At 41.7% G+C, this 26291-nt stretch overlaps 1 protein-coding gene and 1 long non-coding RNA gene across 3 annotated transcripts in view; one reads left to right on the top strand and one right to left on the bottom strand.

Moving 5' to 3' along the window:
• Mtus2 (microtubule associated scaffold protein 2) overlaps positions 1-26291 on the bottom strand; it is a 339242-nt gene that overhangs the window by 20583 nt on the left and 292368 nt on the right. For both annotated transcript variants that reach the window (XM_090342204.1, XM_090342205.1), the window contains one exon: positions 580-794. In XM_090342204.1, the coding sequence (XP_090198330.1) occupies positions 580-794 (215 nt within the window). The remainder of the gene's footprint in view (positions 1-579; positions 795-26291) is intronic.
• LOC150057019 (uncharacterized) overlaps positions 24219-26291 on the top strand; it is a 61881-nt gene continuing 59808 nt past the window's right edge. The window contains exon 1 of the long non-coding RNA XR_016537119.1: positions 24219-24371. This is a non-coding gene — a long non-coding RNA (uncharacterized LOC150057019). The remainder of the gene's footprint in view (positions 24372-26291) is intronic.

The raw sequence follows: 26291 nt of genomic DNA, 5'->3' as shown, positions 1-26291 counted from the left end.
AATATCCCATGTTCCCTGTTCATACTGCTGTGCTAAAGTTATATTTGTGTGTACTTTGTATGTGTGTGTGTGTGTGTGTACAAGTGCACGAATGGAATGGAACCAGTGGGGCATGAATTCAGAGCCTGAGTGCTATCCCTGAGGGTTTGTTTTTTTTTTAAATCAAGGTTGGCATTCTAGCATGTAAGCCTCTAGCTTTTTGCTAGTTAACTGGAAATAAAAGTGTATGAACTTTCCTGACCACGTTGTCTTTGAACTGGGATCCTCAGATCTCAGCTTCCTGAGCAGCTAGGATTATAGACATGGGCCACTGGCAACCAGTAGAACTGAGATGTTAGATGAGGAAAACCCCTGCTGAGAAGATGAGATTGGAGGAATGCCTGGGAGGAAGAGGAAATGAGAGGCAGGCCATGTCAGGAAGGAGAGCAGAGGATCCAGCCAGTAGAAAATGCTGGAGGAAGAGAGGGGAGGCGAGAGCAGCTGGAGAGGCAGAGAGTGGACTGCATGGCCCTTCCTGCTTCCTGCCATGGCACTGTCCCCAGCACCTGCTCCCAGTGTCACCCACTCCTGCACACTGACCTGTTCCTCATGCTGACATCGGATTCGCAGCAGCTGCCCCTGGTGCTCCTCCTGCAGACGTGCTGTCTCTGCCTGGAATTGCAGCTGCAGCCTTTCCTGCAGCTCCTGCAGCTCAGCCTGCTGCTGCCAGCCCAGCCTCCGAAGCTCCTCCTCGAAGCGCAGCTCCAGCTCCTCCTTCTCCTTCTGCAGCTTCTCACACTTGGCGGCATTGAAGGCTGCCAGGGGGCACAAGACTTTCTTAGATCTCTTATCTAAAATTGTCACAGGAGGAGGGTGGGGCGTGTGAACAGCAAGGCGACACCACCGAGGGTCCCCCTCCCCCCTCTGCCATGAGTCGGTATCTAGAATAGTCAAATAGCAAAGTTCACACAGGAGAAACATAAAGGACCAGGCAACAGTAGATGGATGGTCCTCACCATTCAAGATTTTTTTAAAAAAATCATGCAAAATGAAGTTGTCATCCATAAAGCTGATGGTGTGGTCGTGTGCTCTGCTGTGGAAAGAAGGTGAGAAGTCTGGCTTGATGGATGGCTGAGGGGAACAAAAGCGATGCAGATGTAGACAACTTTCACAAGTCAGATGACTGGGATAGGGGTTCTGGGGGCGATCGCGAAGGAACAGGACTTTCTTCTGGTGTAAAGAGAATGTTCTGAAATGTACCTCAGGGGTAGTTCCACAGTTTGCAAACATACTAACAACTACTCATTTGTGTATTATGACTAGAACTGCGTGGCATGAAAATTATGTATCAGCAAAGTTGTCCCCCCTACCCCCCCAAAAAAAGGAAAGAAAACAAGAATAAGAACATATCAAGAAAAATATCTCAGAAAATTCATCTGACTTTTTTGTTGGCTTAGATATAGGGCCTTGAAATCTTCTTGGTTTTTTTCTCTCAAGACTGGTGCTTTACCTCGTGAGCCATTCTTCCATTCCTAACCTTTTCCTAATAAAAATTAGAGATAAAGTTCTCTCAGATTTGTCTTCCTGGCTGGGTTTGAACTTCTGTTCTCAGATCTTAGCATCCTGAGTAGCCAGGATTATAGGGTCAGTCACTCAGCTTTGAATGGTTTTATAGAAGGGAAATTCACTGTCTGCTTTTAAATTCTATGTATTAATGGTCATGAAACAAAAAATGAAAACCTGAGCACTATACTACTGTGTGTACACACACATACACATGCACACACACAGGACACAAGACTAATTCATGCTGTCATTGCATGTAGACATATTGAGAACACACAGCTGGAATAGAAAGAATGAGAAATGCCAGTCATTTCCTTCATCTTTGGAAAGTACTGTTTTGCAAGTTAGATTATTTATCCTGTGTTAAGACAAACATTTTCAATTTCAGAAAACCAAGGGAATAACTTAATCATAATGGATTATGAACACGGAATGAAACAGATGAAAAGGTAAAGAAATGGATTAAACCAAATGGGATATTCTAGTAACAAAACCTCAAAAGACACACTCCTTTTAACATGACATTTTTACAAGGGCACAAAATGGTGATGTTGCCCCATTTGTCTTGAGGAAAAATTAGGGGTAAGATGAATATATGAGGCTCCATCTAGCATGCATGCAGAGTAAATCTTACAATGGAATCAGTAAGCAGCAAAAAGAGGATAAATCTTTTTGTACCGACATGGAATGATATCTATGTTAATTGAAGCAAAAGAAGTACAGAAATAGTGACATGTGATTCTATTTGTCACTAAAACCCATCTATATTTCTCCTCCTCTCTCAAAGGCTGCGTACTAGGCTATAGAAATCACTACAGGGTTACCCTCTACTATGTGTGTGTTTAATGAAAGCTCTATTATTTGCACACTTTATGAGTAAAATGCCTCAGGACCTGGAGCTGTCACTCTGCTTTCTTTCTCATAGCTGGCACTCTAATGACTCCATTCAGACATTTTGCTGGTTAATTGGACATAAGTCTCACAGACTGGCTTGGGTTGGCTTCCAATTATGATCTGATCTCAGTCTCCTGAACAGCTAGGATTGCAGTCATAAGCCACTAGTGACCAGCTTTTTAAACTTTTTTTGACAGTCCTGGGGCTTGAACTCAGAGTCTGGGTACTGTCCTAGAACTCCCTCAAGGCTAGCACTCTATCACTTGAGCCACAGCACTAGTTCCAGCTTTTCTGTGTATGTGGTACTGAGGAATCAAAACACAGAGCTTTGTGTATGCTAGGCAACCATTCTACCACTAGGCGAGGCCACACTCCAGGCCTGTGACCACCTTTCATGAGCAAAAATATTTAAGAAAATTAAGGAGGACATTAGATTTTTAAAGGTACCCAGTGTTGGGTCTCTCTCTCTCTCTCTCTCTCTCTCTCTCTCTCTCTCTCTCTCTCTCTCTCCCTCTCCCTCTCCCTCTCCCTCTCCCTCTCCCTCTCCCTCTCTCTCTCTGTCCCTGTCTGTCCCTGTCTGTCCCTGTCTGTCTTTGTCTCTCTCTCTTTCTCTTTCTGATGGTACTGGGCCTTGTACTCAGGGCCTGGGTACCGCCTTTTGTTTTTTCACTCCAAGCTGGTACTCTACCACTCATGGTCTTTCCTGCTCATGCTGGCTTCAAGCTGTAATTTTCAGCTCTCAGTCTCCTGAGTAGCTAGGATTATAGGTGTGAGCCATGGGTGCCCTGCAGCCTTTCGTCTTTTGCTTGTAGTTTCATGTCAGTGGCAGGAGAATTCACAGGACTGGCACTCTAGGGTCATCAATAAATCATGACCTTTGTAGGCTTTAGTTTGGATTTCTGGGAAGTGGCAAAGTTAACACGTTCTGCACATCTAGTTCTAATCTCCGAATTCCCACTTGCTATTTCGTAGGATGAGAGAAGTGGCATTTACATTCCTCAAGTGACCTGCTTTGAAGCCCCAGGCCGGCAGAAAACTCTGGGTACTAAAAAGCAGCTGGGGCAGAGGCAAAGCACGCCAAGTGTGCAGTTCCTACAGCAATAGCTCTCGTCTTGCCTCTAGTAAGCCTTCAGAAGTGCATCTGCTCGGGCATTTTTCAGAGTCATGTAGACTAATGTATTAGTGTTAGACAACATACAGAATTTGCTTTTATTATTTTTGCTTATATTCTTGTGGAAATACTTGATATATTGATTTTTTAACAAATCCATAGACTTTAGGGTATTATAAATATGACAGTTCTAAATAATAGTAATTTTTCTTTTTTCTTTTTCTTTCTTTTTCGGTCAGTTGTGGGGCTTGAACTCAAGGGCCAGAGAGCTGTCCCTGAGCTCTTTTACTCAAGGCTAGTGCTCTACCACCTTGAACCACAGTGCCACTTCCGGTTTTTGAGTGGTTAATTGTACGCAAGAGTCTCCCAGGGGGCTGGCAGAATGGCCTAATGGTAGAGTGCTTGCCTAGCATGCAAGCACTGAGTTCCATTCCTTGGCACCACATACACAGAAAAAGCTGGAAGTGGTACTGTGACTCAAGGGTAGAGCTCTAGCCTTGAGAAAGCCCAAGGACAGTGCTCAGGCCCTGAGTTCGAGCCCCAGGACTGGCAAAAAAAAAGTCTCACAGGGACTTTTCTGCCTGGGGTGACTTTGAACCATGATCCTCAGATCTTAGTCTCCTTGAGTACCTAGGATTACAGGCATAAACCACTACGGCTTTGCCTAATAGTGATATTTTTGAATATAAGATTGTGATTCAATGAATTTCATTTCTTTTTTCTTCTCTTTTTTTTTCCTTTTCTTCCCTCTATTTTCTTCCTCTCTCCCACCCTCACTCCTTCCTTGCTTCTCTTTCTTTCTCTCTTTCTCTTTCTTTCTTTCTTTCTTTCTTTCTTTCTTTCTTTCTTTCTTTCTTTCTTTCTTTCTTCTTTTGCCCTCCTTTCCTTCCTTCTTTTCTTCTTCTTTTCTGTCTCTCTTTCTTTTGCCAGTATGAAACCTGAAATATAGGTTCTGTGCTCATACTTGGCTTTTTTTGCTCACAGCCTCTGATCTGACTTTTTGGTGGTTAATTAGAGATAAATTCTCACAGACTGTTTTGGCTAGTTTTGATCTGTGATTCTCAGATCTCAGCTTCCTAAGTAGATAGAATTATAGGTGTGAGCCACACCTATAATGTAATTCCTTCTAATTCATAAGCATGAATTTAAAAAGCAAAATAAGATGTTTAGGTAATTGGTCTCCATTGGTAATGAGCAATGCACATAGGAGTATCACATAACTATATATGATATATAAACACTTAAAATATTAATTACATTTAGTAATATTAAAATATTATTTTGGGTTGGACTCCAGTATCTCACACCTATACTTCTAGTTACTCAGGAGACTGAGTTCTGAGGATTGCAGTTTAAAGTTAGATCAGGTAAGAAAGTCTTTGAGACTCTTATTTTCAATCAATCAACAAAAAAGCCAGAAGTGGAGCTGTAACTCAAAGTGGTAGAGTGCAAACCTTGAGCAAAAAGCTAAGGGATAGAGCCCTGATCTTGAGTTTAAGTCCTAGAACTGGTGCAAAAAATTATAAAATTTGTATTTGGAAGTTCCTTATACATATATGAAGTCAGCAATTTCACTTGCCACATTTTTTGTTGTTGTTGTTGCCAGTCCTGGGGCTTGAATTTAGGGCCTGGGCACTGTCCTTGAACGCTTTTTGCTCAAAGCTAGCACTCTACCACTTGAGCCACAGTGCCACTTCTGGTTTTTTTCTGTTTATGTGGTACCAAGAAATGGAACTCAGGGCTTTGTGCATTCCAGGCAAGCATTCTACCATTAGACTCCTCTTCAGGCCCCTTGCCACTTTTGAATGCAAACCATTAAACTGAAGTGTCATTCTGGGGACAAATTGCTTCGGAACGTTTCCACAGTTGATAAATCAAGAGAGATCTTACTTACAGAGTAAGTTTACTTTAAATCATGGTCCCAAGTGTCTCTAGCATAATTACAACTTTTCTTTTTTTTTCTTATTTTGAAGAGGTAGCGAAGATCAGTGGGTATAGTACTAGGCTTAAGCTAAAGAGAACTACCTGGTCGTATAGCACTTGATAAAGGGCAAGGTACAATATTATACTGTCTTTTATGCACACTGTATTTAATTTTTAGATAAGATAGTTATAAAATAAACATTCAATAGAACATAATCAAGCATAACTTATGCACCTGTGAAATATCATGATGAATTCCCTTGGTGCAATGAATGCACATTGTAAAGATGAATGACAGAAAAGAAGACAGGCTATGTTGGGGTGTTGGTACCAGCCGGGTGTTGGGCTAACAAAGGAGGAGGTGAATGTGGAGAAACACGGTCAAAATACTCAGATGTCTATACAAAAACAGAAAAGTGAAATCTGCTGAGATTGTTCTCTGATGTGGGAAGAAGCAAGGAAGAGTGATAGAGGGGGTAGGGTTGGTTGGGGTACAATGTATACGTGTGAGGGAATGTCACAGTGTAATCTCCCATGAGAAACTAATGCATGCTAATAAAAATAAAAATAAACAAAACAAGTCATTAGGGTGTAAAGAAATAATATATGTATATAGTACACATACATGCCATTACATATGAATTGTATATGGCATTACACATATCTGGTATATATACACATAAATAATATGTATACATGTATTTGTATATATTGTATACATGTATAAATACATATATATAGAATATTTGTGTGTGAATATAGTTATATAATGGAATTTTCAACTTCATAATTCCTTGCCATGGTATGAACTTTTTTGTGAGGAGTTTTTCCTATGTAATTTTTTTTTTTTTTTTGGTCCTGGGGCTTGAACTGGCCTGGGTGCTGTCCCTGAGCTCTTCAACTCAAGGTTACTGCCCTACCCCTGGGCCTGGGAGTTGTCCCTCAGTTCTTCAGCTCAAGGCTATCATCCTACCCCTTGAGCCACAGCTCCACTTCTGGTTTTCTAGTAGTTAATTGGAGATAAGAATCTCTCATTGTTTAGTGCCCAGGCTGGCTTTGAACTGGGATCCTCTAATTTCAGCCTCCTGAGTAGTTAGGATTGTAGGCATGAGCCACCATGCCCAGCTGTCTTTTTTTTTTTTTTTCTGTAGCTGCTTTATACTCTTGTGTTGAGATAACAAGTTAGGGTTACATCATGGTTGAACATTCAGCTTGTTTCTCCGATCTGCTATTATAGATAATATAGCCAACATGTTTAGCCATATGTCATTGTGCATTTAAATTCTCTGGAGTGGTGTTTTCTCATGCAGTGATGTGTGAGGTTTATTTGTTGTTTTTTGGCATCAGTGGCAGCAACCCACCAGGGGATTGAAAAACGCCTATCCTTTGTCCTAACTTGTTAATTCACGGTCATGTTCCCAAAGTCAGGCTGAGACACACTGCCTTATACGTCTCTGCTCTCTAAATCCTCCATCTGGATGAAGGTGTTAAGAATTGACAAAAGGAGTGGCTGAAAATGAAGATAAAATGTTTATGGACTATAAAAAACAAAGGGAGAGTGAAGGAGCTACTGTCACCAGTGTCTTGTCACCTTTGCAGATCTTTGAAGCATCTCTAAGGGACTGGCTGGATGCTGGCTGTGGGACCATAAGAGCCAGCGTCTGCACAGCACTTCACCGGGACAGGCATGGTTGCTCATAGCACTGGACTAGGTATCTAGTAGCCAGCAGGTGAGGGCTCAGAGACCTGTCTTAAGATCAGTGTCTGAGAGGGCTAGGTCTTTCCTGGTGGGGGCTGGAAGTTGGCCCTAAAATCACAAGTGTGTGACATTTTAAGTGCGGGAATCATTCCAATATGTTCCTTAGAAGACCTATGGCTTGGAGTCATCATACCTCCTTTAGGCTATCTGCAGTGCTCCCCAATGGGAAAACCCAGTGTCACATCCACTTGTGCATTTGTGTTCAGATAAGTAGGTCAACAGTCATAGTACATAGTTATTGAGCTGGGAGTGTAGCTCAGTGGTAAAACCTGTGGTTAGAATAAGCAAGGCCTTAGGCCAATACTCAGCACCAAATAACTAACCAAATAAATGACATCACCTAGGCACTAGTGGCACATCTTTATAATGCTAGCTAATCAAGAGGATGAGATCTGAGGGTTGTGGTTTGAAGCTAGGCTTAGAGGGCAAGTTTGTGAAACCATTTTTCCAGTTAACCACCCAAAAAACCCCAAACAAACATGGAGGTAAAGAAGTAGAGCTAGCCTTGAGTGAAAAAGCAAAGGGACAGTATCCAGGCTCTGAATTCAACCCCCAGTATCAGCACTAAATATATAAATAAATGGTCACTGAATTTAGGTAGAATCTGCTGAGTGTGAAGCGTAGGTTTAGGCACAGTGACATATACACTGTCTTGGAGGGAAAATAAAGAAAAGTTATCTAGTAAAATTTTAGATAGTGAAACCCCTTAGAGATCCCAGCAGTGAAAAAGGCAAAAAATAAATTGCTAAGGTGGGACTGGGGGGCAAGAGGGCAGGTTTCTTCATCTAAGGAAGAAGAGGAAGGCTATGCCATTTCAACAGCTTTGAGTGTTAGGAGGAAGAATGCAGAGAGGGTGTTCCAGACAGACGCAACTATAAGTGCAAAGGCCCTGCAACTGCAACAGGAACAGTTCTGGCATTTTAAGGAACCAAAGGACAGCTGGGTCTTGAGCACCTCCAGAGGAATGATGAAGGGAAGTCAAATCCCAAAGGTAGGTCAGTTCATACAGGTCTCTGGAAAGAGCAGGTGACAATGGAAAGTCCCTGGAGAGTTTCAGGTAGAAAGCAACAAGAACTAATAAATTTTTAAAATCCTTCGGCTAGGTTTATGGAATACAGATTTTAAGAGTTGAGAGACCTGTGCAGAGGATATGTTCTGGGTCCTGGCAATGAGGCTGAGTGACTTGGATGGGGGCTCTAGCATAGCGGGGGGAATTACAGGGACACACTGGGGAGGTAAAGACAATATAACTATATATGGATCCAATAGGAGGTGGACAGAAATCCAGAAAGATCCAGGCTCTGATACTATGTGCGAATATAAGATATGTTCATAGCTGGGCTGGCTCTGATGGTCCCTGTAATTATAGCTACTCAGAAGGCTGAGATCTGAGGGTTGGGATTTAAAGACAGCCTAGGCAGGAAAGTCCGTGTTATCACCAAATAACCACCAGAAAACCGTAAGTGGCGCTGTGGCTCAAAGTGATAGAGGGCTAGCCTGAGCTTTAAAAAAGCTCAGGGACAATGCCCAGGCCCTAAGTTTAGCTTTACAACTGGAAAAAGAAAGATATACCCATGCAATGGAAGGAAAAACATAAAGGGGAAGAAGACTAGGCAGTCAGGAAGAGTAGGAGACAACACCTGGTGGAGATATCCCCTGTGTACATGGGACAAGCAGCCTGATGAAAACAACCGTCTCTCTTCCTGTAGACCAGGAAGCTGAGATGATTGATGACAGCTGTGGAACAGCCCTGCACAGTAGACAGGCACACCTTTCTTTGGGGTGAAGTAACAAATGACCCAACCAGATACCAGAACAGCTGTGATACCAAAAGGCTATAAGAGAACACGCCCCCCTGCCAATAATGCAAGCAAATAACAACCAAAACAAACCAAAACAAACAAAACAAAAGATCAAGCCTGCATCAGGCTACTGATTTCCAGGCCCTATTTCTTGCTTCTTTATTTTATTTTCTTGTAAAGATGATGTATAGAGGCGTAATAGTTATATAAGGTAATGAGTACATTTCTTTTTGAACAGTGTTACACCCTCCCTCACTTCTATTCTCCCTATCCCAGCTCCTCCCCCACTGTAAGTTGCAAAGTTCATTAACACAGTGTCTACAGGGAGTATCACGGTGGAATTGGTTCACTCTTTGTCCCACATTTTCCGTGATTCCCTTTCCCCTTCCTAAATCAGATAAACTTATCTATGACAAAGGGCACAAAAATTAAAAAAAAAAAACAGTGACAATGGGGAATAAACCAAAGGGGTGGGGACAAAGGAAGGAAGGAAGGAAGGAAGAACTGCAAACACTACCAGATAAACCTTCATTTTTGGAGTTCATTTTGATAAGCATCATTGCATATGGTCATATGCACATAGCCATTGAGCTATTGTGATTGTCTGCTAAGACTATCCTAGACATATTCTGGTTATTACAAATGAGGAAGACCATAGAGCCTATGTCATTCTTTCTGATGAATGCATAGAACTCTATTAGTATATACACTACATTTTATTGATCCATTCATATTCTGAGGGGCGTCTGGGTTGATTTCATATATTAACTATGGTAAATAAGGCTTTAATGAACTTGGTTGTGCTGATAGCTTTAGTATGGCTTTGTTTGTGGTCATTTGAATAAATACCCAGGAGTGGGATTGCTGGGTCTTAGGGGATCTCTATATTTAGTCTTAAGGAATCTTCACACAGCTTCCCAGAGTGGTTGAAGCTTTCTTACATTGAGAAGTCTGTGTTCTCACTCTCCTCATTCTTCTTGACTGGGAGACTGGCAGACAAGACCTCATAGGGTATAAGGCAGACCTCCCAGCCAGGAGTCCTGAATGGGGGCTGTACCAAGCCACCAATAGCTAAGAGGCTATCTGTACCTCTCTAGCACCTAACCTTCACTTGGCCTTTGCTTTCACTTTTCCTGTTTCTTAATCCTTTGTTTAGTGGAGAAAAAGAACCCAACACTCAAGGTGGTGTCACAATTATATATGGTATATGTTATACACACACATACACACATATACATTACTATTAATAGTCACTACCATTACATATTGGTGGAAGGCTATTGCCTTCCACATTTAGAGAGACTGGGTCGCTTCCTCAGAAGATAAGAAGGAATTAAAAAGACAAAAGTCTAATTTAAAAATTTCCATAGCCAGGTTATGGTGACTCATGCCTATAATACTAGCTATTCAAGAGAATCTGGGAATCAAAGTTTAAATTCACCTGGCAGAAAAATCTGAAAGGAAAACAAAATCTGAGAGACTCCAGCTCCAATGAGCCAGCAAAAAGCAAAACTGGAGGTATGGTAGAACATCTGCTTTGAAAAAGCTAAACAAGAATGTAAGGCCCTGAGTTCAAAAATGGAAGAAAGGAAGGAAGGAGGGAATGAAGGAGGGAGGGAGAGAAGGAAGAAAGGAAGGAAGGAAGCAAGGAAGGACACAAAAATAACCCCCCAAAACCGACCATAAAAGCCTAGCCTATGTGAAACGCTCTTTATAGAATTAGATTTGCCCTATATCTTAAATCTGCTCTTTTGAAAATAATAATGTTGCTTTTCGCCTTATATTCTGGAAGAACAAAGGGATATCAGAAAGATTGGGTACATAAATCTCATTTATAGTTCTTTGACAGTCATAAATACTTGGTGCCATTTTGTGTTAAACCACAAACAGTAGGACAAATGGCTTGTGATTGATCCTGTGTGGGACTATAATGGAAAAGCTTATTATTGCCTTCTTAGTTTGAGAACAGAGCATTACAAGAATGATGTTGGAGACAAAGGAGGAAAGAGGAAATGGATTTAAGCAGGTAGTTACAAGTATTATTAAAAGGGAAAAAATGCTGTCCAAATGTGAACTAATAACATCACTGCCCATACACAGGAAATGGCTTTATGTGGGTGGGTTTGCATGGAGCCAACTCCTTCCTTTCTTGCTGGTTAATTTGTGACCTTGCAGAGTTCTAACAACATTTCTGCAGTGCTAACGTATGACTATATTACCCATCCAGGGCCATTCTGACGCCTGGCCTTTGGAAAGGACAGTTAATGGCCCTGCCTAGTCACAGGGCTTCAGGATTTACTACTTTCAATTCTTTCCGTGTGTCAAGTTCTATTGGAAACTGACCCTTTATGTTTTATCCCAAATAAACATGTCACATAAACTATCACATCATCTCCATTCCCTTTAGGAGAAAAAAACTTTTAATAAATGACTGGGAAAAGAGTTTAAATAGAAGCAAAAATCTCTGTTCTAAATCTTTACCCAGTGCAGAATAAGCCACCTAAGTTCTAGAAGACGAACTCCTGGGATTCAGACATTTACTCTGCTATGCAGTTTGCAGGTCCTCAGTTCCACAAAGCATTACTACGTACTACCTTTTCTCCCACAATTGGCAGGCTTCCATTCCCCTTATTTGCTGGATGGGCAGGGAAACCACATAGCTATGTACAGGAGCAGCAGTAGTAGTAGTTAATGTGTGTATGCATGTGTGTGCATGTGTGCGTGTGCGTGTGTGTGTGTGTGTGTGTATACCAGTACGAGGGCTTGATCTCAGTGTCTTGCACTCTTGCTCAGCTTTTTCACTGAAGGCTGGCACTGTACCACTTGCATCACAGCTCTACTTCTAATTTTTGCTGGTTAATTGGGAATAAGAGTCTCTCACATTTGTCTGCCTGGTCTGGCTTTGAATGCTGGTCTTCAGATCTCAGTCTCCTGAGTATCGAGGATTACAGGCATGAGCCACCAGCTCCTGCCCTAGATAATACATTTTAGTGCATGTGTTGGTCATTGTTCTTCCATTCCTTTTTCTAGGATTCCCATTGCAAGCCCCCACACGGCCCAAGTAGCTTGTGTTCTCTGTGAATTCTGGCACATATGGCTCTGAAGTTCGTCCATGCCAGTGACTATGACTGGTGGGTTTACTGCCTTTTCAGATCTGCATGGCATGAAGGACTGATGGATGCTTTCAATCTGCAAGAAGAAATGTAAGCCTGGAAGGTGCAAATTTCCCCGTCATCAGTTCACTGGTTCCTCATTCATTTGAAATATCAAATGGATTTCTGAGAACAAAACAGACCACCTTGCACGGGTATTGTTCCTAACCATAACTTTGTAAGTGCTGACACAAAAGAAGCAAGGCCTTTGGCAGTTGACAGAAGTAGAGGAGTATGAAAGAGTCATTTTTGGAGGATATTTCCTCTCTGACCCATAAGCCAATAGTTCCTAGTCCTAACAGACTGACCGGTGCTAGTACTAATGATGCGAATGGATGCGCCCGTTTACTGCCCCAACTAGACTCCCGCTGGCCACCTTCATCTTTGTATTCTCATGAGCTAGCACCTTTCCATGCACACGCATTGACTCAGAAAGCTAAGACATCACTCCTCAGTCCCAAGTTCTCAGTCTGGGAGGAAATAGGCAGGAAGCCACCTGCTCCCAGCCAGCAGGACTGTCTGTGACAGTGGCATAAGAGAGATATACCCTGTTCGGATGGTGGGTTGTCCTGTCCAATGTGCTCCTGTCCTCACTGCTAGGGGACAGAGGTAGATCACAATGAATAGGCGACTATGCTTTTCCTCCCACTGTATATATATATATATATACACACAGTGGAATATATATATATATATATATATATATATATATATATATATATATATATATATGTAGGTCATGGGGCTTGAACTGGCCTGGGGCTGTCCCTCAGCTCTTCAGCTCAAGGCTACCACTCTACCCTTGAGCCAAGTCCCACTTCGCATTTTCTCGAGGTTAATTGTAGAGTCTCAGGTTCTTTTGTGCCAAGGCTGGCTTTGAATGTTGACCCTCAGATCTCAGCCTCCTGAGTAGCTAGGATTACAGGCGTGAGCCAATGTGCCTGGCTAAAAGCAATTGTATGGGTTGTGTACTATTTTAAGAATTAAAATCTTTTCTGTTACAGTAATTGCTTCCTTTGGGTCAATCTTGTAAGAATTGTTTTTCTGAAAAGTTCCTACTTTGGCCTGGTAGCTTGGTCCAGGTTGATTGTATTTTAGGTACATCATATTACTGTTTCATTTTATGTAGATACTAATTACAAATTCAGCCTCTGGGGGGCTTAAATTCAGTCCTGGGGCTTAAACTCTAGGCGTTGACACTCTCCCTGAGCTTTCATGCTCATCGCTAGTGTTCTACTACCTGAGCCATACCTTCACTTTCATTTTTTGGTGGTTAATTGGAAATAGGAAATCTCATGAAAGTTCTAGCCTGGGCTGGCTCCAAACCATGATCCTCAGATCGCAGCCTCCTGAGTAGAAGTGAGCCACAGGTGCTGAGTAGTTTACAGAGTATTATTTATATCCTGTTCTTGTTAGTGGAAGACATCCTACTCCTGTTAAGTAAGCCACATCTCAGTAAATATTTTTGGCCTTCTAATTAGCCAATGAGGCAAGATCTTGAACCTAAATTCTGACCCATCAAAATGAGGGGGAAGTACTGTGGTTGAGATAAACCTAGACAGCTTTCCTGTCTAGCATACTTGCAATCTTGGCTTCTTGTCAGTAGCATGCTGTTCTGAAAAAGTAAACTTCGCCTGAGAGTTGATGTCCTTATTCCTTCACAGCACCCAGAACGTACTCGCTACTCTCTGCATTTCAGCCCAGCTCCCTAGCAATGAGCAAACTCTTCCAACAGCCACTAAGAGTGTACGCAAGCAGAAATAACCTTCCAATGAAACATGAAGGTGTACAGACCCCATGGAGCAGAGGTCAGGGTGAGTTCCTGTTCTGAAGCACCCGGCACAGTGTCTGGACTGGTTCATAATCGCTCACCGAGGTTACTGAGGGCCAAATACAATGAGTGGCAGAAGAGCTTAAGAATGGGAAGGTAGGGAGTGGTGAGACAGAGAAAAGCAAACCAAGAACTGAGTCTAAATGATAAACCATGCTGATCCTTTTCATGACAGGACATAGCACTGGATACACTCAACAAAGCCAGCATGCAAAGACTACAGGGTGAAGGGCAATCTATAAGAGTGCGTATTAGCAGGGACCACTTTAGCTGCAGCTTTTCTCCAAGTGTTCCTCGAAGCAGTGGACAGGGTATAAGCGCATGGCTTCAGTGCCCACCACACGTAGACCTGGGCACGGCTCACTGCTAATGGATGATGTTTCTGCCAGGTGCTGGTGGTTCATGCCTATAATCCTAGCTAGATCAACTACTAAAGCTAGTCTAGGGGGAAAAAAAATCTGTGAAACTGCTATTAGCAAATAACAGATTAGCAAAGAACCAGAAATAGAGGTGTGGCGCAAGTGGTAGAATGCTAGCCTTGAGTAAAAAAATCTAGGAGAGAGTTTGAGGTCCCAAGTACAAATACCTGTATTATACTGGTGAGTGCTCAGAGTTCAAACCTCAGCACCAGATGATCAGCAGAAAAACAAACAATAAACAAAGACAAAACAACAACAACAAAACCCCCATGCTTATTAGTGACCAGAAAAATGCAAATTCAAGCCATAGTGCATTACTTTTTAAAACTCTACTAGAAAGATTAAAGTAACAGCAACAAAATTAGTATGAAAGGTTGGCAAGCATGTGAAGGGACTGGAACTCTTAAACTTTGATGGGAAAGTACGAACTGTTAGGATCATTTCTAAGAATTACTTGTCTTTTCTCCTAAAATTAATTTTACATCTTCCCTATGACCTAGCAATTCTATATGGAGGAAATTAATGAAAGAATGAGAATGCCTATGACCACAAAAAGACTGGTATAAGGATATTGATAACAACCTTAATTTTAACATCAACAATGTGGAAATAACCCAACTGTGCACCAGCAGAATAAAAACATGAACTCATTATGCTCATGAAAAAAGAACAGTATTCAACAAAGAAAGAAAAAAAAACCTCATTCATTCAGTGATGTGAATGAATTTCTTTGGTGGAGAGCAAATGGATTGAGATAAAGGTAGATATAGTCATTTATCATTTACCTCAGGAGAGATACATCATTAGAATTTTAAGGTTGGAGGAATCATAAATAATATAGTATCTTGGAGTATACTCACACAGATAATAGCAGGTGATATAACAGTGTGTGTATACCAACATTATTACAAGGAGCTGGGCATGACTCTATTCTGTTTGACACTATTTAAAGGAAATCCAAGAACAATTTAATGGTTTTAATATGAAATGTCCCCGACAGGTTCATGTGTTGAAGGTCCCAGGCTAGAGGTCCTATTTTAGAAGGTGCTGGAAGCATTGTGGTGGCTAACTAGGAGAGCTAACCTGTCCATTCAGTTCTAGTAAAATAATTTTTGTGATAGTCTTCTATTTACGCCTGTCTTTTTTTGGGGGGGGTGTGTGAGGCTTGAACTCTGGGCCTGGTGCTGTCCCTGAGCTCTTCAGCTCAAGGCTAACCACCCTACCCTGGGCCTGGGTAATGTCCTTGAGCTCTTCAGCTCAAGGCTACCATCCTACCCCTTGAGCCTCAGCACCACTTTCACTTCTCTAGTGGTTAATTGGAGTTAAGAGTCTCATGGACTTTAGTGCCCTGGCTGGCTTTGAACCTCGACCCTCTGATCTCAGCTTCCTGAGTAGCTAGGATTACGGGCATGAGCTACCATGCCTAGCTTCACATGTCTTTCTTTCTAGAAGAGCCAGTATATTTGTAGTAGTTCTTAAGATTTCTTATCCATCAATATGTCAGGCAGCATCTGGGTCATTTCAGCCCAAGTTCTACTGACCACCTTTGCCTGGGTTGTACACTACACCCTGATTCTTTGTACACCTAATTTTTTAAAACTTGTTATATGCCAAGCATTGTGGATGGCACTGTAATAAATTTGTCTTCCTTTAATAGTTTTGTTTTGGCCATTAAATTCCTGGGTACTTTGATCCTATTAGATTTGCTTCATTTCCTTCCTTCCTTCCTTCCTTCCTTCCTTCCTTCCTTCCTTCCTTCCTTTCTTCCTCTCTTAGTTTTGTTTTTAGACTATTATTTTTTATTTGCTGTAGTCTTGAGAAAGATAGCAGGATTTACAGAGGTCTTATTTTATTTTATTTGTTGTTGATATATTACTTTTTTTTTTTTTTTGCCAGTCCTGGGCTTGACCTCAGGGTTTGAGTACTCTCCTTGGGGTTTCTCAAGGCTAGAGCTCTACCACTTGAGCCTCAGCACCACTTTCGGCTTTTTTCTAGGTATGTGGTACTGAGAAATCGAACCTGGATCTTCGTGCCATGCTAGGCAAGCACTCTACCACTAGGCCAAACTCCTGGCCCAATATGTTACATTTTAAATCATGTCTTTTTACCTCTAGAGAGACTCTTCTCAAAGGTGGTTGTCCTTGCTTCTCAAGACTTTCTAGGGTCTGGATGAATTGCTCCAAGGCCTCAGTGTAAGCTGCCACCCTGGCAAGGCTCTGTCATGTCTGCCAGCACCATAGAATCTGCAAGGCTTTATCAGCTCTCAGCATGGCAGCAGCGCCCTCTGCAGGCCTCTCTACATAGTGCTCCCTGCAATTCTAGGAGCACCAGGGATACACATGCAAATGCCTGTTCCCCTCCTCTGCTCAGCTGGGGCAGTTCTAAAGCTCACTCCACCCTTTCTAGCCGCTTCTCTCACCCAGTGCTCAGAAATCTGCCTTTTTAGCTCAGTGAGACCGTAGTCACTGTCCAGAGAATCTGCCTGGGTCCAGGTTTGGAGAGGAGTGGCCACAGGCAGGAAGTTCAGGTTAGCAATGAAGCTCACTGTGCTTCAATTTCCTCTAAGATCACAGGGCTGTGGCATCTGCTACCCATGCTTGGGAGCAGTTGTCTGCTGATATTTTGTCTCTCTCTCTTTCTTTTTTTTCCCTTTCCCTATCCCTGGGGCCTGAACTCAGGGCCTGGAGGTTGTCCCTTAGCGTGTGTGTGTGTGTGTGTGTGTGTGTGTGTGTGTGTGTGTGTGTGTGTGTGTGTGTGTGTAAGACTAGAGTTCTAGGATTTTGATGATTATTTGGAGATATGAGTCTCATGGACTTTCCTGCCTGGACTGATTGTGAACTGAGAGCCTCAGCTCTCAACCTCTGAAGTAGCTAGGATCACAGGTACGAGCTACCAGCACCGAGCTACCAGCACCTGGCTATATTTTTGTCTCTTCGTTAGTTTTGTAGCCTGGAGCATTGTGTCCATTAGTAGTTATTATGGTTGGAAGTGGACAATAGAGCATGGACAGTTGGTAAAACTTTCAGGGAGTTCCAGTAGGCCCCATCTCTTCCCATAAGGACTCCTGGCTAAGTGTCTCTGGCCCAGAAAAAGAGTTATGCAGCTGGCTTTGCAGGGAGAGCTTTGCTAGAGCCATTAGCAGCTACAGTGCATAGTTGATCTTGGTGAACTGACAACCTCTAATAACAAATTTGGCTTTCTAGGTAGGTCTGCCTTTAATGAGAGAGAGCTACTTCTCATTCTAAATTTGTTAACTGGACTTCTGCTTTTCCTTTCTCCATGACCCCAGGGCCTACACTATGCAAATGCTTTTCTATTCAGTCATACCTCCAGTTCAAGGAACCTCGAAATCTTGAACAGATTCATTATTGCCACAGACTGGTAAGTCTTGCATGGTTACTTATAATGCAGAATTGGTCTTGTTACCCATTTTCTTCCATAGACATGATTTCCCAAAGACTAGACATTTCACTGACAACCCACGATTTTTACCTGAGTGACCTGAATATTGAACAGGAATATACTTCAAAGTTTAGACTATTCAGTTCCTATCAACTGCTAAACAAAGGAAATAAATGCATAGTATTTTTAGATACATGAATGGGAGGCTCTGGTGTAATCTGTGGTTCTTTGGGTAAATGAGGAAAAAGTCACAACAGTCTAGATATGGCAAGAAAAATCAGCGTTATAAACTTTCCCAGAAGCCAGGTACTGATGGCTCACACCCATAATCCTGGGCATTAAGGAAGCTGAGATCTGAGGATCTTACTTTGAAGCCAACCTGGGAAGGAAAGTCCTTAAAACCCGCATCTCCAATTTGCCACCAAAATGAAAGATGTGGAGCTGTGGCTCAAGTGGCAGAGTCTAAGCCTTAAGCAAAAGAGCTCAGGAAGAGGATCATAACCCAGGATTTGATAAGGACACCTGCTCAGCCATGTTCATCTCTGCACTATTTGCAATGACCAAACAATGGAAACAACCCAGATGCCCCACTACAGATGAATGGATGCAAAAAATGTGGTACATATATACAATGGAATTCTACATAGCCAACAGACAAGATAAAATAATGGCATTCGCTGGGAAGTGGATGAAACTAGAGCAAATCATGTTGAGTGAGATAAGTCAAGACCAAAGGAACAAAAGATGCATGGTCTCCTTGATACATGGCTATTAGATCCAAACAGTACAAGAGTGATGATGCAATATTTGGATACCCAAGGTAATGGACATGGTCTTGGAGATATAAACATAACTACAAAGACATAAAAATCTATGATGGGATATATACTCTATAGACATGTTTTATTATATAGATTAACATGTATCTATGACATACAAATGATCAGCTTAATGTTAATTATGTTCTAAAATCTATGTGCCATTCATTCGTCCTCTCATTTGTGGTGGCATGGAAGCGGGAACTCGGGATTTCATGCTCCTTAGGCCGCGGTTCTACTATGTGAGTCATGTATCTATTCCTTGTTGGCTACAGCCAGTTCTGAGATTGGGCCTGGCCTTTCACCCAGGCTGATAGGAGCTGCAACCCCTCCCTTACAGCCCTTGCTGAATTGGGACGAAGTGTGAAGTGCAGGGTTTTCTGGTGGAGTTGGGGTCTCCTGAACTTGGTTCCTTGAACCACCATCCTCCCCATCTCCACCATCCAAGAACTGTTCACTTTTTAGGAGGACAATCTTCCCTGTGATTAACACAGTGCCTGAGTCACACAACCTTGGTGTGTCCTATACTTCTCCAAGTCACCAAGACAATTCAATTTTGCCCTAGGACTGAGAAGTAGTGGGGGGAGGGAAAGGTCAAGAATCCTAGTGATTCCATAATCTTGTTGTCCCTGCCCTCCAGACCCTCCCTCCCTGCCCTCCTAGAATCTTGTTTTATCTAGCCTAGGAGACAGACATAAGTTATACTGGCTCATATAGCTGGCTCCCAATTTGTATTTTCTGAAACTAACATATTAGTTTCAAATATAAGGGTGGAAGTACAGTTTCTTGTGGAAGCATTAAAATAACGCATAAGAGATTTCAAATGCTGCTTCTTCTGGTGACCTGACATTTTCTTATTGTGCTCCATAGAAAGCTTCATGGCTTTTCCTCAATAAAGGGCTTCTGTCCTCAAAAAAAAAAAAATAAAATCTATGTGCCAGTGATTGCATATAGAGAATTTATTAACGTTGATTTTTACATCATATTTTAAATGACAAGTTTAACAAACAAGTATTCAAGGAGAGAGATTCCGTTTTTGAATACTTGTTTGTGAAACATGCCATTTGAAATATGATTAAAAATCAAGTGTTAATAAAATCTTTAAAAAACAAAAAGAGCTCAGGGACAGCACCCAGGCTCCGAGGTTAAGCCCCAGGACTAGCAGTAGCACACACACACACACACACACACACACACACACACAATTTAAGAGAGTCATATTCCAAACACTAGCCTTGCATAAATTACTTTCTTGCAAGAAATTTAAATTATTTTTAACTAACATATACTCATTTGTTTCATTCCTCTTGCTTAGTGACAGCCAAGCAGAAATCCCATCTTCCCTGTTCCACCCCATTTCCCAATAGAGAGGTGAAGACAGTGACATCAGGGACACCATCTTCATAAATGATCAAGTGCATGGGAGAATCACTGTCACGCATGCCTACATTTCCTCTAAGCTGAACTGCTTTACCCTTAATGCCTTTTCTCCACTCTTGGGTAGGCTACAGACCTTCCTTGAATTCCCGGTCTCTATCAGAATCTTGGTTACAGTTATCCCTTGGTGTTAATAGCAGATGGGTTCTAGGACTCTAGGAGATACCCAAATCCAAAGATGTCCAAATGCCTGAAATAAAATATTGTATTTTCAAATAACCTATGTGTATGTGCTTCCACGTATTTTAAATAATGTCTAGATGACTATCAAATGCAATGTTAATAATAATTTATAAATAGCTGTGCTATAACATTTAGGCAATAATGACAAGAAAAGAATCTACCTGTTCAGGGGAGGGGGTGCGGGGAGGGAAATGGGGACAAAAACATGAGAAGGGGTATCAATGTTTGTAAAGTAATGCATTTTCTATCCGGTGAATATAATGTAACCCTTCTATTAATTACAATGAAAAAAGAAATGTTCATTCACCAAAAAAAAAAAAAGAATCTACCTGTTCAGGATTGATAAAATAGATGCATCTTAAAAATATTTTCTATCTACATTTACTATTTCCTCATCTCTGTTCTCCCCTCCTTTTCTCATTCCCTTCTTTTTGTGCTAGTACAGGATCTAATCTTTTCACTCAAGGCAAGCACTCTACCACTTGAATCACTCTTGAAACACTCCACTTTTGGTGCCTTTTGGTGTTTAATTGGAGATAAGCGTCCCATAGACTTCCCTGGCTGTCTTTGAACAATGATCCTCAGATCTCAGACTCCTGTGTAGCTGGCATCAACCATTATCACAGAGCTATCTGCAGTTTCTGGAATCCAAGGATGTGAAATTCATGGATACAGAGGGAAAATACCATGAGGTATTTTCTGATACAGATGTGTTCCTGGTGTCAGAACCTTTGTCACATTCCCTTTGTCATATTTCCTCCTGGCATAGTAAAGGATCATTTCTTGGATTCAATTAAGTTTATAAATGTGCTAAGTCCTGACTCAAGATGTACAGAAAAATGAGAGTGGATCCACGCACATGAAAAATGCTCACCTGTGATGACTGCATTTGCATAATTCCTGTGCAACTGCAATTTACAATGTATGTTGTGCAAAATGTTTTTCAGCAACTTCCAGGTTAAATCTATAATATGCCATGTCTTTTCCTTGCTATTTATTATCTTCCTCCAGACACTATTTAGATATAACACGAAGGCAGCCTGCTGTGGTCTTGTCAGAAAGAGATAACAGGCAGCTCTGCTGTGCTTGATGTGATTTGAGGTTTGCTTCAACTCTGTAGTCACAGTGCATTTGTTGGCAACATGGTGTATGGTGGTGGTGGTGTCTACCTTATCTACGTCCTACGGTTATTGGCAGAATCAAAAGAAATAATACACATCAAAGGAGCTACTATTTATTTGACTTCATAGAGCCCCAACTCTATGAAGGGAAATGGATCTGCATTTTGAAAAGTTGCTCATCCCCAGGGAGGTTTAGGGAAAGCCCTCAGTGTGAAATCAAATTAAGGATTAAACCTGAGGATTCTTTTCTCTTCTTTTTTAGGCCATCATACAAACTCAGCACATTTTCTACCACTGAATATGAGAGTGTAGATTATCTGTAGATGTGTTTTTGTGTGCATATGTACCTTACTGACACTTGAACTCAAGGCCTGTGCTCTCACTTTGGCTTATTTAAGACTAACACACTAGTTATTTGAGCTACACCCCCACTTCTGGCTGTTTTGCTGGTTAACCGAAGTAAGGGTCGCATGGACTTTCCTGCCAAGGCTGGCTTTGAACCTCGATCCTCAGATCACAGCTTCCTGAGTAGTTATGCTTACAGGCAAGAGCCACCAGTGACTGGTGAGTCCAATGATCCTTATTCTGAAAAGATCAAATGTTTTAGGAGAGCACAAAACAAACATCTCCATTTAAAATAACTAGAATGTAGATGTAGCAATTTTATAAATGTGCTGCTGACAATTAGAATAAGTCTTTACCTAAAAAAACAGAGATGTAGTTTTTAAAAATTGTAGCTGATAATGTATTTTCCATGGCAACCAACCTCAGTCTTGGGTACATTTCAGGGAGTTAGTGGTTCTGATATTACATGGGTAAGTACCTGCTTGGGAGAGAAGCTAAAATGACTCTAGAAAATTGCATTTGTGAAAATAAAATTTAATCATGGTAGTTGACATCATTGGTTTGAGTTTTTCCCAGCTCAGCATAGATATTATTTTCCTATAAGAGTGGGAGGATTCCTGGGTGAAGTCATGTTGTGTGGCCAAGCTCACAAGGAAATCAGAATATTTGAAGCTGTGTTGTCACATTCAGTTTTCTGACAGTACATTAGACCTTGTGGATCAAAACAAATAAAGACTCCCTCCCTATCTGATTTTGCACAACAGTGCTGAGTATATTTTGGGTGGTTTCCCAAGTTTTGTTGGGCAAATAGAAAAGAGAAGACTCAACTCTGATGAAAAGAGAATTGTACATCTTACAAAATTTTCTATCTTGTATTCTCATTCAAAGTTATTGAAAAAAATGATGGTGTAGCTCAAGTTGCAGCCTGAGTGGGAAATATCAAGCGAAAATGCAAGGCCCTCAGTGTTCTACCCACCCTGTCAACATACACACAACACACACACACACACATACACACACACACACACACACAGAAAGATATTTGTTCTCTACACTACCCATCCATCTATCATTCATTCATTCATTCATTCATTCATCTGTCTATCATCATCTGTCTATTCTAATTTGTGGTCACCTCTTGAGAACCACATGTAATTTAGAAATATTTTTTTTTCTGATTTTTGTTTTGTTATCTTGTGCTGGTCCTGGGCTTGAACTCAGGTCTGGGCACTGTCTCTGAGTTTTTTTGCTCAAGGCTAGTATTCTACCACTTGGACCACAGTTCCACTTGTTTTTTTTTGGGGGGGGGGGAAGGGGTAGTTAATTGGAGATAAGAGTCTCATGGACTTTCTTGCCTGGGCTGGCTTTGAACCATGGTCCTCAGATCTCAGTACCCTGATTAGCTAGGATTTTAAAGGTGGGAGGTATCGGTGTTGGCAAATTGTGTCTTTTTAAATTTCTCCTTCCAGTTCTACTGATTTTTGCTTACTGTGTTGGGTATCTCTATTGTTATTGTTTTGTCTTTTTGATAATTTTGGTAAATACAAAGGTTTTGTAAATTATATAGTAATTATCCTTTTATTATTTTTAATTGTTATAAAGGTGAGGTACAGAGGGCTTGTAGTTTCATGTTATATAAGTCAAGTAATGAGTACATTTCTTTCTGAACAATGTCACTATTTTAATCCATAGTACTATTCTGGTTTGTTTTATGTACTTTGCATGCAGACACTTTTTTTTTTTTTTTTTTTTTTTTGCTAGTCGGAGGCTTGAGCTTCAGGGCCTGGACACTGCCCTTGGACACTTTTTGCTCAAGGCTAGCACTCTGCCACCTGAGCCACAGCACCACTTCTGGCTTTTTCTGTGTATATGGTACAGAAGAATTGAACCTAGGTCTTTGTGCATGCTAGGTGAGTACTCTATCACTAGGCTAGACTACACTCCCGATGCAGACCCTTTTACTTTTTTTTTTTTTTTTTTTGGTGCTGGTCCTAGGGCATGAAGAGTCTAGGCACTGTCCCTGAGTCCCTTTGCTCAAGGCTGGCCCTGTACCACTTGTACCTTGTAGGCACAAGTCTACTCTGGCTCTTTGGGTGCTTAACTGGAGATGACAGTCTCATGGACTTTCCTGTCAAGGCTGGCTTTGAGCCACAACCCTCAGATTTCAGCCTCCTGAATAGCTAGGACTACAAGCATAAACCAGGGAGTCTTGGATAGCTAACTAGAACGGGAGACTGGGTTGTTGGTGTGAGAATCTCTCCTATTCCCAGTTTGGTATCAGAAACCATCATTCTCAAGGGAATGGACTCTATCTTTCTCTGTAAACCAGTTGCCAGGTGTTTCCTGCTTACATTGGATCAGAAATTCTCTATCAGTAGAGGGCACGAGTTAAACCACATGATCTAGAAGTTTCTGTTGTGGTTCCACCAGTGATGTCATAGTACGAAAGTGTTCTAAATGTGATATGCCACAAACATAGTAGGAATTACTTTCAGTGGTTAGATCCTGAAACTCCACCTGACTCAGAGATAGCCGACTCGGATGCCTGGCCTAGCTTATCTAAGGCAAAGGTGCAGGAGGAAGCCTATTTTCCAGGAGCCTGGATGGACCTACGTGTAATTCCCAACAGGTAGAGTTTGTCTTTGGCATCCCTTGAATTCTCCTCTACCTGTACTTTGTTGGCCTCTCCTGTTGTCAAGAGTCCTCATCTATAGAGCCTGGCTCTTCTATGGCCATCTCAGTTTCTGTGGTTCTTCCCCAGACCTTGTTCTGACCAAATGAGAACTGTGTTCTCTAGTGTGTTCAATGATCTTAACATTCTACTAATTTTAACAAACACCCGAGAGGTTCTCTTTTTCTTTTTCCTTTCTTTTTTGTAGCGAAGAGCTCAGCAATGGTAATTCGTGCTTGTAAGGAGGCTCAGATCTTCTGAGGATCATGGTTCAATGCCAGCCAAGGCAGAAAAGTCTATGAGATGTTTATCTGCAATTAATCACCAAAAAGCCGGAAGTGGAGCTGTAGTTCAAATGGTAGAGTGCTAGCTTTGAGCAAAAGAGCTCAAGGACAGCACCAAGGTCCCTGGGTTCTAGCCCCAAGACTAGAAAAAAAAAAAGTAAATAGGACTCATCCTTCAACAGTTTGATTCTACCACCCAGGATAGGCATGAGAGAAAGTCTTTTGATTCATTTGGTCAACGTAGCACCTACATGATTCTTACAGGCATCAAAGCAGAGAATCACCTATAAATTTAATAGTGACTAGATGCTAAAAGTCTTTGAATTGATTACATGGGCATGGGCAGGTATTTGCAGAATTTAGAACAGTAGTTTATTTGTGATGTAAAAAAGCTTAAGCAAGCTCACGCCTAGCAGGTCAGGAGGTTAAGATCTGAGGATCATGGTTCAAAGCCAGCCCTGGGCTGGAAAGTCCAGGAGACTCTTTATCTCCAATGAATTATGAAAAAACAAGAATCAGCACTGTGGCTTAAGTGGTAGGGTGCTAGCCTTGGGTACAAAAGCTCAGGGACAGTGCTCTAGAACTGGCATACATATACCAAAAATTTAAGCAGCAAATTTTATTTAGATTTTTAAATTTGCAATAAGCAAGCGGAACAATTCCCATTTTTTTGGCAGCTGACTTCATGTCTGAATTCAAAGCCTCTAGAAATCTTCCCTCCTCACCCTCACAGTCTCTCCCACAGCCCCACCTTCCATTATTTTCAGGGACTTGCTTGATAAGGTTAATATGGGGTTTGGATAATGGCAGGTCTGCTGCAGAGGACTAGAGGTGACAGCGCCCCCCTCCCCACCTCTCTCTGGATCATTTATCCTCTTCTCCTTCAGTGAGGTACATTCCAAATCCTGCCCCCAGAAGTTATGGGCTTTACCGAGGACCTATTCCCCTCTGGTTTCTACTTTCATAAATGCATCCTCTCCAGTGGACAGGGGATGGGGTGTTCTCTGGGATGAATGCTCATCTGAATTAGCAGGTGTATACTGCCAGGGATCTCCTGCCCTGCCTGGAACAGTCTTTTCCATTTGGCAGACAAATTCTGCTTCTATTCTCAGCACAATGCAGAAATCGAATGACTTAGACCCAAAGCTGAATGTATTTAGAAGTTTCCGGAAAATGCTAGTTTTGGCACACTCAACTATCTGGATCCATCCAGTCCATACCACCAGATCCCAAGCCTGTGCAGACAATCTCTCTGGGGGGATCGACCTGAGGACGAGGACTTCTATGGTCTATCTTTAGATTCAAAGTGCTACACGGAATAGTTACAGGAGTCACCTTCATTGAATTCAGCTTTGTCAGAGTTTTCCTCTTAAAATGCTTGCCGCTTTTTGGAAGGAGCAGAGAGGCCAAATAACGTGTCTTATGATGCCCAAGTTGGGAACCAAGCCTTGGAACCATCTAGACCTCACCCATTTCGTGGAGAACATTCTCTGAGATGGACTGATGGTGAAAACTTTGGAGACAATCTGTTCATTTGACTGAAAGAAGTAAAGGTGATGTATCTTGCTTACAAAGGAAAGTGGCAAGAGGTGGA

This window comes from Megascapheus bottae, chromosome 11, assembly GCF_031878675.1.
Source record: "Megascapheus bottae isolate mThoBot1 chromosome 11, mThoBot2.hap1, whole genome shotgun sequence".
NCBI classification, from domain to species: domain Eukaryota; kingdom Metazoa; phylum Chordata; class Mammalia; order Rodentia; family Geomyidae; genus Megascapheus; species Megascapheus bottae.
The sequence above is the reverse complement of the archived record's forward strand: the minus strand, read 5'-3'. Positions and strand labels throughout refer to the sequence as shown.